The 12818-nt window shown below is 35.1% G+C and overlaps 1 protein-coding gene across 1 annotated transcript in view; it reads right to left on the minus strand.

The window, feature by feature from the left end:
* The window catches only part of TMPRSS15 (transmembrane serine protease 15), a 55527-nt gene that overhangs the window by 20644 nt on the left and 22065 nt on the right, over positions 1-12818 (minus strand). Inside the window, exons 12-18 of the mRNA XM_068395185.1 lie at positions 11669-11806; positions 10260-10409; positions 8682-8784; positions 8049-8199; positions 6705-6846; positions 1860-1949; positions 442-567 (exon numbers count right to left, since the gene is read on the minus strand). Coding sequence (XP_068251286.1) covers positions 442-567; positions 1860-1949; positions 6705-6846; positions 8049-8199; positions 8682-8784; positions 10260-10409; positions 11669-11806 — 900 coding nt within the window. The remainder of the gene's footprint in view (positions 1-441; positions 568-1859; positions 1950-6704; positions 6847-8048; positions 8200-8681; positions 8785-10259; positions 10410-11668; positions 11807-12818) is intronic.

Below are 12818 nucleotides of genomic sequence, written 5' to 3' on the forward strand. Positions count from 1 at the left end.
ACAAGTCTTTTGAGGAGCAGCTGAGGGAACTGGGGTTGTTTAGTCTGGAGAAAAGGAGGCTCAGGGGAGACCTTATTTCTCTCTACAGCTACCTGAAAGGAGGTTGTAGCGAGGTGGATGTCAGTCTCTTCTCCCAAGTAACAAGTGATAGGACAAGAGGAAATGGCCTCAAGTTGTGCCAGGGGAGTTTTAGATTAGATACTAGGAAAAAAGTCTTCACGGAAAGGGTTGTCAAGCGTTGGAACAGACTGCCCAGAGAAGTGGTGGAGTCACCATCCCTGAAGGTATTTAAAAGATGTGTAGATGTGGTGCTTAGGGATATTGTTTAGTGGTGGACTTGGCAGTGCTAGGTGTATGGTTGGACTTGATGATCTTAGAGGTCTTTTCCAACCAAAAAAATTCTGTGGTTCTATGATTTTAGTACCCAATGCTGTTACTTACCCAAAAGTAAGGAATTTGTTCCTCTGCCATCTCTGATTTCAACTACATCATAAATATTTTCCAGATCAAAAACCTGGAAATGAAGTTGAATGTTTTTTCCCTTTTCAGCATTTAAGTACCACACACCTAGAAAATAATAACACATACACAAAAATCACCTTTTCACTTGTTACATTTACTGTGTCATTTTCATGATGAAGGATTTGGGGGAAAAAAATCTCTGCTAAAATATTAAGAATCACCCAAGAGACTTAGAAGTCTAAATCTTAATTTTAAAAGCAATTTATGCTGTCAAGATCCAATATTCAATTGACTCTCATTCTCTAAAACACTTTTGAAAACTGGATTTAGGCTCCTTAGATATACACATATGCATTTTTTATCATTCATGGCAAATGTAGGTTTCCCTAAAGTAGCAAAGCTAATCCTTTTGTAAGTGTGAAAATGTGACAAATAGTCTTGTCACTTAAGTCTTATTTGATAGTAAGGTAATTTCTATAATCAGTTACAGAAGCCTGTCTTTCAAGTTAGATGTCTTTTTAGAGAAGAAGTATTTGTTTCTGTTTAGCCTATGCTTTATCATATTTAATCTGTGTAAGTGTGGATACTATGGAAATCTTGTAAAGAAAATAAAAAAAACTCAATAGCTTTTTAATCTGTTCATAAAATGAAAAGTATTTTCTCATTAGTAGGAATATAATTTGGGAACTTGTGAAATTAATACCTGGAAATGAAAGCCATATCTCAAGTGGGACAGAAACACAAAATTACAGTTCTTGTGATTAGCATCCCAAAACAACACTCCGGTTAAAGGTGAAGTAATAAATAATTAAAATTTTATTAAGAAGCAATGACAAAGTTCTCTTCCTTGCTTCATCCATCAACAGCACATAGTGGACCACCTTGAAACATTTTCACTTTTGCTAGCTGTAGCTTAATCTAAATCAAGTAACATCAGTAGAATAACGATGTCTTTTCACTTGTATGTTAAGAAACATTCAATAAAGAGAGGATCCCTTGCAAAATGCATATACACATTCTTTGTTCTTAGAAAATGTTAACTATTTAACAGATGATATTAACTTGGCAAATACATTGAGGTGTAATGGTAAAATGGGGACTTTCAGCACCTTGTCTATTGTTACATTGACATAAAAATATTTGACGTAATAGGCGTGATGGAATTGGCCTTTCTGAACCCATTCCAAGGGATTATGCTTGTCTTCATCACTTTTTAATCAACTGGCATGTGATTCCTTAGCTTCTGCTAAGTGCCATATAGACTTCAGTTAAAAGATCCCACTATACATAGCTTAGATCTTCTTTGCTTGACAGCATCTGACTTGGGAAAGCAGGTTTAGTTTCTCTACTTTTATATGGCTAAACTTTTCCTGAAGACTTGGAGAAGAATGACTTACAAAAAGCTTGATTAGGATAATTGTTTGGGAAGTTTTCAGAGCTGAATGTACTGTTTGGCTCCCATAGTTCATCCGGCCCTCCACAGTCAGCTGAAAAAAAAAAACCATTTCAAAAACATAATTAACCTATTGTCCTACTTTTGCAATCCATTGTAACAAAGATAATTTGGAAAAAGCAATTTTATGAAGAGGATATTCAAGCTAACTTCACCACTGTAAGGGTTCAGTTATGGTGCCATTGGTATAAAGCTTGAACAATGAGTTGCAAGAAGCCAACACTCCGGTACACAGAGCATTGAGGAAACAAGATGTGTAAGAAATTCACTGTCCTTATTAGTTACAGTGTCTAAGTCAGACCTGCTGACACATACAATCGATGCCATGGAATTATCTACAGCTATAGTTCATATATTGCTGTTTGTGAAGTGCTGGTGCCCAGGTGCACAACTGTATTCATGATGGTGCTATGAGAAGTCTTCCCCATGTAGTTAGAGGAAAGACACAGTCTGTACTTCATTTGGTGATTATTGGTCTGCAAGCTGTGCACATGACAGAAAATATTAAGACAAGAATGTGATACAGTCAACTGTATAATTTACTAGTACACTAATAGAAAAGCTGTAAAATGTCAGAGGGGACCCCCCCACAATATAACCTATTTATGCACTTAGCTTGTATGCCTTGCTTATTATCTGATTGTCTTGCAGCATTAGCAGAGATACTCAAGTATAAAGCCCATTTTTTGTCATATAGCAAATAAACTTTATAGCAAAAAACCCTTATAGTGTTATTTTGATTTCATCAGGACCCTAAAAACTTTTACAGTTAAACCTTGTAAATGGCAAAAGTAGCCATTTGCTTTTTCCTTGAAACAACTGCACCAATAAGAAAGGTCTTTATCATAAACATGTATATGCACTTACATATAAAATATGAATAAAATTTATTTAAAAAAAAATTGTAGATATGTAGATACACACATATGCACATACACACTCACCTAGATGTAACTAACTGTACTTTATATATTCAATATTGTCTTTCAATATATGGTTTAGATGGTGGTTTACATCCGAAGTATGTCAACTTCCTATTCTAAAATTTACTTCATATTGAGAAATATATATTTTCATTTCAGCTGTACCATCAGAATGAACTTTGGTGTTTTCCCACTTCTGTTGTTTGCAATTATTTTATTCAAAAATAAACTGCTCCTCCACCTGCTTCAGGAAATAGAAGTTAAGGCAGAAGAAAGCTACATTTTTTATTTTGTTTTGTTGTCGTTTTATTCTTTGAATCAAAATTTATTTTCTCAACCTTCAGATTTTGGCTAAACTTTAACACTCCTCCCTTCCACCCCTTATGGCTCAAATTTTGCATTTCATTATGTCTGTCAGTATTGCATACTCTGAGCCACTTGGTTGGGGACTGCATAATCTATAAGCCCGACTGAGTTTGCCCATTGAATCCCACTGGGAGGAAGCTCCACTAAATACAAGAAAGATTTGAACTGTCTCACGATAGCCATCTTATAGAACTTTCTATTTCACCAAATCACTCCTGGCAAGAAGCACCAAACCCTCTGAAAGGAAAAGGAACTGTTAACAATCACACATTGACTAACAAGTATATTATGTTTCAGCCTTATGGCTCACAATGAGGACTACTTTCTGTAAATACCATTAACAACAAATAAAGATTACATTATCTTTTTTTATGGAACATTACTGCACGCACAGACACACCACTACTGTAAAGCTGCAGGAAGAATGTATGATTCTTAGCCAGTATCATCTGATGATATAAGCAGAGCAAAACCAACTTTCTTAATAGCAGAACAGGGGCAATTTATGATGAAATCTGATCTGGTGTCGACTACATGTAAGGCACATTAGTAATGATCTTTCTCTTGCATGAAAAAATGATAGAAGTAATTGATTTTTCAGTGATCTTTAAACAAAAATTTGTATGGAGTTATTCGTATAGCTGTCACTTGTTAGAGAATCAAATAGCAGTCAGCACCAATAAACTTGCTCCATTCATTGATCATAATAGATGATTTTCTCAACACTGTAGAAAATGAAATATGACCTATTCATAAAAAAATACCTCTGTGCTTTGACCAAAACTTTAATTTATATTGACATACACATCTTAAGAGTGGAATCTACACTGTAATTTCCACACTGTTTTTTGTGTTAAAAGACAGGTTATAAATGAACACAAAGATGAAAGCAATCTTTGGTTTAGATGAAAGTGTAAGCTGACAGTCTTGTGCAAAAGACAAAAGCAAATCCTGCTTCCCTATCCCACCACCAAAAATTTTTTTTGACTTTTCAATGAGCTTTTGTGGCACTGTGAATGGTGCCAGTGCCTCTAACTGAAGCTCTAAGTCTAGTAAAAGAAATTAACTCAGCTCGAATTCTTTCATGTCTTGTTTATAGACGTGACATTTGTAGTGAAACCATTAGTGTTATTAAGCTTGCACTACATCCATCAAAGTACCATACTTCTTTGAAGGTGATTGATAACATTCACTTTTTTTCAGCAGGTTACAGATAGCGTCGCATGCCTCAACAAAGTTATACAAACAAAGTAGATTTTCCCCAGTGACAGCTTAGACTATGCTTTTGTATGATATTGAAGGACAGTATGGATCCTCTAATCTGTTTTACAAGGAGCTATACATCACATGATCACTTCCTTTTTTTGAATATTAAAACTTTATCACCGTATTTTTGGGTAGAGATCTATAGTTTGAATGACATTTCTTTAGTGTTTTGACAGCAGCACTCAGTTACTATTTACCACGGTGTTGTTCTACCAATAATCATTAGACCGATGCTAACTTGTGAAGTGTGTTTACCCACAGCACCTGAAAGATGGCTGGAGGTGGCAGACATCAGCACCTCTCCACAGTGTTACTTTAACGAAAAGTGCAATCAAATTCCAAAACTTGCTTTGGTATGGTAAATTATGACTGAAATTACTAGTATTATTAAAATTTAATTTTACTGACAGAGACATCTTGTTGAACTTTACCTCCCTGTGTCTCAGGATGGAGCTCTAAAACTGAATTTTGCTTTTATATTTAGAAGGTTTTGTTTTCTTACCTGTCCTGATGCAGTAGATTTAGAGGTGATAGATTTGACAGAATGGCAATATTAATACACTGTGCTTCAACATGAATACAATGCAAACAGTCTTTTTCTATTATTTTAATTGTAGACCATTTTTGTTTACCATATGCTTTCAAGAGAGCAACTAGCTGTGCTGTGTAAGTGACAGTAAATCTAATAGGAGGCAGTTCTGGAACATACTCACTGGTTGTTTTAATGATTTGAAGCCATCTGAGAATAGGTCTTTTGTAGAAATTTCTTTTTTTTTTCCAAAGAGTTCATGCCTCTTTCACAATAAATTACAAAGCTCTATCAGATATTTTAATGATTTTTTTCCGCAAGCTCTATTCATATTTGTACCAGTTTTTGCTTTGAACATGTGTGGACCTGGTTAACATCATATGCAATCTTTCTTCATTGTTTTATATACATTTTCCAGATTTATAATGATGGCTACAAGTATTTTTTCATATTTGGTCTCGGTGAGATTCTTCTAACTAGCTCTGTGAAACTGGAATGTTTTGAGGAAGCTTAAATCTCTCTGCTTTCCTCTAAAAGACAGCAATGTGATGGGTCTGGATCAAGCTGTGCAACCTGTCTGGAGAAGTGCATATGCCATATGCACTATAAGTAGAGACGTTTCATGTTTCGTTAACTTCTACTTGGAGAAGATGGCAAAAAAGTGCAAACAAAACCAACAGTCCTCCAGTTTCTCACTCAACCTGGGATTCAGAAGAGGTGGCAAGAAGATAATGAGATGAAATGAGATGAGGGCCCATCAATCAGGAAAAAAGCACAATCCATCATTACTAGATGAAGCACCTATTCATCACTCCTGCCTTACCACAAGGAGCAGAGTTAGCAAAGGCAAAATTGAAGAAACCAGGCTTAAGTTTTGACACGTTCCATAATTTATGCAAATATTGAAACCTCTCATTAGATCAGGGAGTGGAAAGAGTCCTTTGACTGGCTTTTTTTGTCCACTCATTTCCTCCAAAACCAGAAAAACTGCTAACTGTGCTGTCCCTTCTGTTTCAATAACTGATTTTTTTTCAAAGCAAATATTGCTCTTTTTCCTTTTTAATGTAATCAGATATAGTACAAATAACAACACAGACAAATGCATATTGGAAAGAACTCATTCATCGTGAGCCTTGATCCAGATGATACCTCCATTTTGGGTATTAGACACTCACACAGATTGTGCTCCATTCTTAAACCATTCTGGGACTGTTATAGATTAATCCCCCTAAACATGGGATTTTTCAGTGTGCACGTGTTCTCAGAGATTGGTGAATTTTTACTATTGAGACGTCTAGTGATATATGTGACTTTGCTCATTCCGGCATTCCCCTGCTACATTGCTTACAATTTCAAATATAGAGTTTATAATCTTCCTTCTCTTTCTTCTTCCTTTCTCTTTAGTGGCTTCCTGGAAGCTTTACTAATTAAAGCTTTTCGAGACAAATTCTGAATTCTTTGATATCCTCTACTCACCAAGTTCTGCAAGATACAGTACTGACAGCTTAAGCTGTGAATCTACCAGTTCTGTTGCTATTAATGGAGCTGTAGGCAGGGAACCTGATCCCTAGTATTTTATCTTGAAGATAGTTTTATAATGCTGAAGAGAGATTTTTATAAAACTAAAGGCTGAAAATTCTGGATCACTCATACACAAACACAGTAATAGGAAATGGCAACCAACTGTAATTTAGTGTTTACTTACTGGGAACTGAAGGGACAGTAGTAACAGCTGGAATCGCAGTTGGCTCTACATAAATACTTTCATTACACTTTCCCTTTGTCAGGCCAATGTCATCCAAAGCAATATCACTGGGACCACGCTTTTTAAAGGCATCAAAAATAACCTGAAGTTCATGAAAAAATATTAGAATTTTATAATTTAATGAAACATTTTTCAGCTTCCTGTGCTGAACCATTCTTTTTTCTTGAATGCTCTTGTTTCCATTTTAATCTACACTGGTGCTACACTCAGAGGAGGGCATCAGGGATGAGTCAGGATTCCTTGCAAAACAAAACAGCACTATGCAAACTGAGTGGATCATTCTAAGGAATGCAGGAACTTCTTCATATAAATTATGAACATGCTTTAAAACTATTCAATAACTTTACTTTTTATATATAAATGCATGTAATTTTTGAAATGCAAATTCTGTATCACTCATCTCATCAGTCAAACTTCTCCTGATCTAATGGCATATCTCCATGAAAAACTGAAATGAATCTCATTTGTTTGTTATTGTTCTCTAATATCCACATATTTAAAGTAATCCTGCTACCAAGGAATTTGCGCTGGTGAAATACAGCTAGGTATAGCACTCTTCCTGAGATCATAAAACACACATTTTCTGGAAATCTGATGCGGCCAGGTCACAGATGCATTGACTTCCTCAGATGGAAAAAGCATCTTTCTGGCAGAGCTTTTGCATCAATCAGAACTACTATAGCAGGACACGCCACCCCAAATACCTATAAAAAGAAATTGCTTTCAGGAGAGAGTTCCTGAAGGAATTGTCTAGCATAAGTGTCCTCCTCTTGTTTACACGTAAGTCAGGTCACTTGTTGACCATGTGGCACCAAATACATTTCCATCTGGAACACACTTTCAGTGAATTATTCTGTAATTAATTAGTGAAAATACTGCTTCAGAATCTGAAATTATTTAATTTAAATCTTCTCATGGCTAAGTGCTTCATGTCACACTCACTGTTGAGATTTTAAACTCCACATCAGATTTTGATAGGATTTGAACACCCTTGTTTTGTGGAAAGCTCTCTTTTGTGGTAACATTGATTGTCCCAAGACAATGTTAAGGTTTGCTATTTTCTACAATAATATCACTTTAAATTCCAGAGCAGGGAAGGCGGGGGATGAAATTTCAAATGGGGACTCCAGTCTTCTGCATGCTAACATTTATTTGATGGCGTGCATTGGTAAACAGTACTAGACATTATCTTTGGAGCTGTGGATCACTGGATTCATTTGGCAGAAAACTCTAATATCAGTTTAGCTAAAAGAAGTTTTAAAAAGAACTAGCACTTTAACAAACCTTAAAATCAGATGTTTCATTTAAAGTTACTTGTCCATAATTCCAGTTGTTTCCATAGTTTCCTTCTTTCTGGAAAATGATCTTTTCCAAACCATGCTCATTACTTATGCTAACTCTTAAACGGTAAACATTAGTACTGTACATGAAATACCTAGAGGGCAAAGAGCAATTTTGATATTATTAGAACAAACTGAAAATCCATTTAAAAATATCAAGCTTTTTATTTTATAAATAGTTTTATGTAATTAGGACTAATCTGCAGTGAGCATGAAAATAAAGTGAATCATATGTTTAGATTACACCTGGAAGATTTATTTGGTATTTTGCTATAATTTCTGTAGAGGCCTAGTTAAGCTTCATGACAAAAGCATTTCAGGGATTCTTAATATAATTTCTGTATAGAAATGAATATTGGATGCAGGGTGAAAAAGAAAATACATTAAAGCTGACTGAAAGTCTCAAACCTATAAATGAGTCAAAGTTTCAGGCCTGGAGTTGAGACTGATCAGGAAATCCAAACAGAAGCAGGCTTGTATTGCTGGCACACTGACTTGGATTAATATTATATAGGAAAGCAAGCTATTTGGTTTTATTCTTAAACAAAATGTATGTTTAGGAATTATATAAGAATACCAAAAACTTAGACAAGATGGATCTGAAGAGACCAAAGGCAAACTCAGAATTCGGACTCTCTCTTCTCCAAATCCAAGTCCTATGGGTGTTGAAATATAAAATCCTACAAGGTAACAAGCACATTTGAGTCAGTACAGAATTACTGATTTTTTTTTTAAATGAGAGTTTTTACATTAAAAATATCAATAATATCAAGCACAGATAGTGTTGCATGACTTGGAAGATTCCTTGGAAAATTCCTTAATAATAATTCACAATCACAATAAATATGATACTCAGTTTTTGAGTATGTATTAAGTAAGTCCTTTGCTTTTCAAGAGCAGCAAAACAAAAACACACTCTCACTGAATGTATATAATAGCTAGATATTAGTGGTGCAGCTCACATTTTTACTTCAAATGCAGGTTCTAGAAATTTGAATATTCAGTATAATAGCAACATTACGTATAGCGATATTACATATGTCAGCTTAGATATAGTGCAGTGAAACAGATCACCTAAAACAAATTAACATTTTCAAGGGAGCTAGAAATCGTTGTCAAGTGTTTTATTAAACAAATCTTACGTTCTTTCAGCTGATTTGTATTCTAGGAGTAAGGTGGGAAGATAGAACAGTGTTCTGAAGATTGTTTAGAAAATGTGAATTTACTCAGAGAGGTGTGAATAATTTCTATCCAATAACATGCTGAATAATATTTTTCTTTTCCTGGGAGTAACTTCTGCCAGAATAATTTGCAATTTTTCCAGTTATTTGTCACTGAATAAGTTCTGTATAAGTCTTGCATAGAACACATATAACCATTGCAAAATCCAAATGATGTTACTTAGTTTTAGCTGGACTGACATATCAGCTGAGAAAGAGATTGTTTGGTTTTCCTGTTGAAGCAGAAAAAAACTTTTGGAGTCTAATTCTGGGATAAGCATTCATGATACACTTTCAAAATCTGATTCTGATCAGTATTGTCTCTTTAATTAAAGTCCACATTTGATATGATCACTCTTCCAATTAAGGTGTTTTGCTACAGCAGTTGCTGGAGTGTTTCTGTGTTTTGCACGTGTTGAAAATTAGTGTGTTTGATGTGTGATTCTAACTGGGGACACAGGTGCCCTATGTAACCTACAGGTCAACTTTACATTAAATAAAATTTAGCCTGTGACAACCACGAGGATATCACCAGTAGATAGGGATGAAATAGAAGTGATTTCCCTAAAATGTAAATATACTTGTTTTTGTCCTTAAGGTAAACATGCAATTATTTGACCTGTAACACTGTTGCATAGTAGAAATTCCTTTCTCAGATAAGGCACTTTGATATATTAATAGCATTAAAATTTTTCAATACCTCACACTTTAATCACTTTATATATTCCTTTATTTCTTCTTTTAATTTTGGTATATTTCCACAAGATGTCAGTCAGTAGCATAAAATATTCTATCTCGTAACCCTGACTCATTTTTATGGCAAAATAAAATTATATCCCAATAATACCACTATGAAGAATCCGTTGTACAGTGGTGTAACATAAGCTAAATCAAGATTTTCCTTTAATCTGAAAGCAACTTGTATTTGATCTTACCTGTCATGTTGCCAAATGTATGATCAAAATCAGGACCACTCATAAAGGGAAAGGTAGGGCCCTGAATTCTCTCCCAGTCTGAATCATCATCTAAATCTTGTATCCAGTAACAAAAGCCGTCTTCAAAAGTGCAATTGACTTTCTCATAATCTGTGAATAAGAACCTCTAGTACATAAAAATGACAGAGATGTTAAGTATTTTCTCAAAATTACATAAGAATGACTGACAAACAATGTAAATTTTAAAATTTGAAAATGAGCTCACGGTGACTCAGTTTCATCTTCTATGCAATGCAACATAATTACTCAAATAAACATGTAATTTGTACTTGTTAACAAAGCACTGTCACTGAAGGTGGCCCTACATGTTCTTGCCCTCATTCATCAACCTTCTTTTTTGATCCTCTACCAGTAATGTGGTGGAGGAATGAGAGAGGACCCCTTGCATAGCTAACACTACAGGCTAACCCTGCTCTTTTCCTCTCTTCTTTGCCAAGGCCTGGATTGCTCCAGCAGAAAGGGCTCACTTCCAGAGCTGAATGCTCAGAAGGTAAGTGCTGCGCTCCATGCACCAGTGAGGCCCCTTTCCTTGTCCTTCTCCTTTGCTCTTTCTTTACTCACATATGTTTGCTGCAACATCCTCATGACTTTTCTTCTCATAATATTTTGCTCAGTGTCTTTTCATGGTGCCTTGAAATGCAGGTCAGCCCCCAGCAAGGGCTTCCAGATGACAAGAGTTTGCTGGCACTCTGGATGCTTCCTGCAGCATATCCCTTCCCATTCACATTCCCTGTTCACATCCTGTTCAAAATTTTGCAGCTGAAGAAGCCTTCACTTACCCAATCTGCAGCTAAATTTTTTCCAACTACTGAAGAACACCAATGCCTGAGTCATATTGCTGCATTTTGATGTCACTGTAGATTTACTGCATCTAGACTTTTTCCAATGCCTACTTAATGAAGCAGGCATTTTCCTGAATGTTAGTTTTACCATTTGGGACTACTACTTGTGGCAATTAGTTAGGACATCAGAAACTCCGGAGAGCAGGTACCATCAGAAAATCAGAATAACGATTAGCATCAGTGATTCAACAGTGGTCATTAGTGAACAAACTGTCTCAGAGGAATCTGATGGAGATATGGACAGAGTTTTACTCTTTTATTTTAATAAATTAACTTTGTAAGGCATCACCCTACTGCTAGGTACAGGCCTGTAAGCCTGTGGACAGTCTTATTGAAATCAATGATTGAACTTTAAAATAGTATGAAATTTCTCAGAGTGGATCTAGTTACTGGACTGAGGCCAGAAAATACTGCTTCCGTTTTCATCTCCATTTTGTGAAACTGAAAATATAGTTTCACCAAACTTTCAGGATAATGAACAAACACACACACAAAAATAACACTTACTGTTTAGATCATTTGCATTAAACGTAGTGTACGTTGCATTAAAGCCGTTGTAATTTTCAGAATAATCGGATATAAATTGTGCTGTAACCTCATGAGAAAAAATGTAAATTGTCTCAGGATTAGTCCCTGACAGAGAAGCTGAGAACAAATAAAGAATAATATAGTCAGAGAAAAAACAATACCATGCACATTAAAATCCCCAGTGCTGTCACAAAAATACAGTGAATTAGTTTTTTCAGTCTTAAAGAGTGCTTTCCCTCTTGCACTGTGATCCTGCCTACAATAGCTTCAAAACCCTGAAGGCGTTTAGCTGTTTGGCTTCCATATAAGTATTCTGCATATCCCGTCTCTCATATCCATCAACATGGATATCAGCTAGTGCAGAAATGTGTCTTATAGTACATATATTCAACACAATAATCTTCATATCCATGCTTATGATGCTGTAAATGTTCTCAGAATTTACAGATATGGACTCTGAAACTCTAGAATCACAGTATTGACTATATATTTTTATTATATATACTAACTCTCACAGTTTAATAATTAGCACATACACTTACAGATATTCAAAGAGTAAGGAAACTATGAAATTACATTGGATTTTCATTTTGTGATATATTCATGAAGGCATATAGCAGAGAAACAATTGAAATGTTCTGAGAAGCAACTGGACAGGGTGCTAGATAATCTCATCCAGGCTCCCTTTTCCAGGAAAGATTTGACCAGAGGATCTTTTGAGGTCCCTTCGAACTTGGGAAGTTCAATGATTCTGTGATGCAATGTATCTAAATTTTGACTTTAAATTCTAAATTAATTTAAATTCACTCATATAAATGCCATGTATGTGAAATGAAGGATTGATACAAGTCATCAGACAGTAAAATAGTTGCTTCTCCATCTAAAGCTGATATTATATTATTGAAACAATCTCTCACACCTAAATTGAAATTCCAAAGGGAGGTTAAATTCAAATCAGTACTGAAAGCGTAGAATTTCTCCATTATTTATTTTATGAGTCTTTTACTATTTATCATTCCCATTCTCTCCCTGCTTCCAAAAATAAAAATAAATAATAATATATCATTCTGACTTATCTCTATATATTTTTCTTCAAGTATATATATTCCATCTCTGATGGAATTTGGCT

This window comes from Nyctibius grandis, chromosome 2 (assembly GCF_013368605.1).
Source record: "Nyctibius grandis isolate bNycGra1 chromosome 2, bNycGra1.pri, whole genome shotgun sequence".
Classification (NCBI taxonomy): Eukaryota; Metazoa; Chordata; class Aves; order Nyctibiiformes; family Nyctibiidae; genus Nyctibius; species Nyctibius grandis.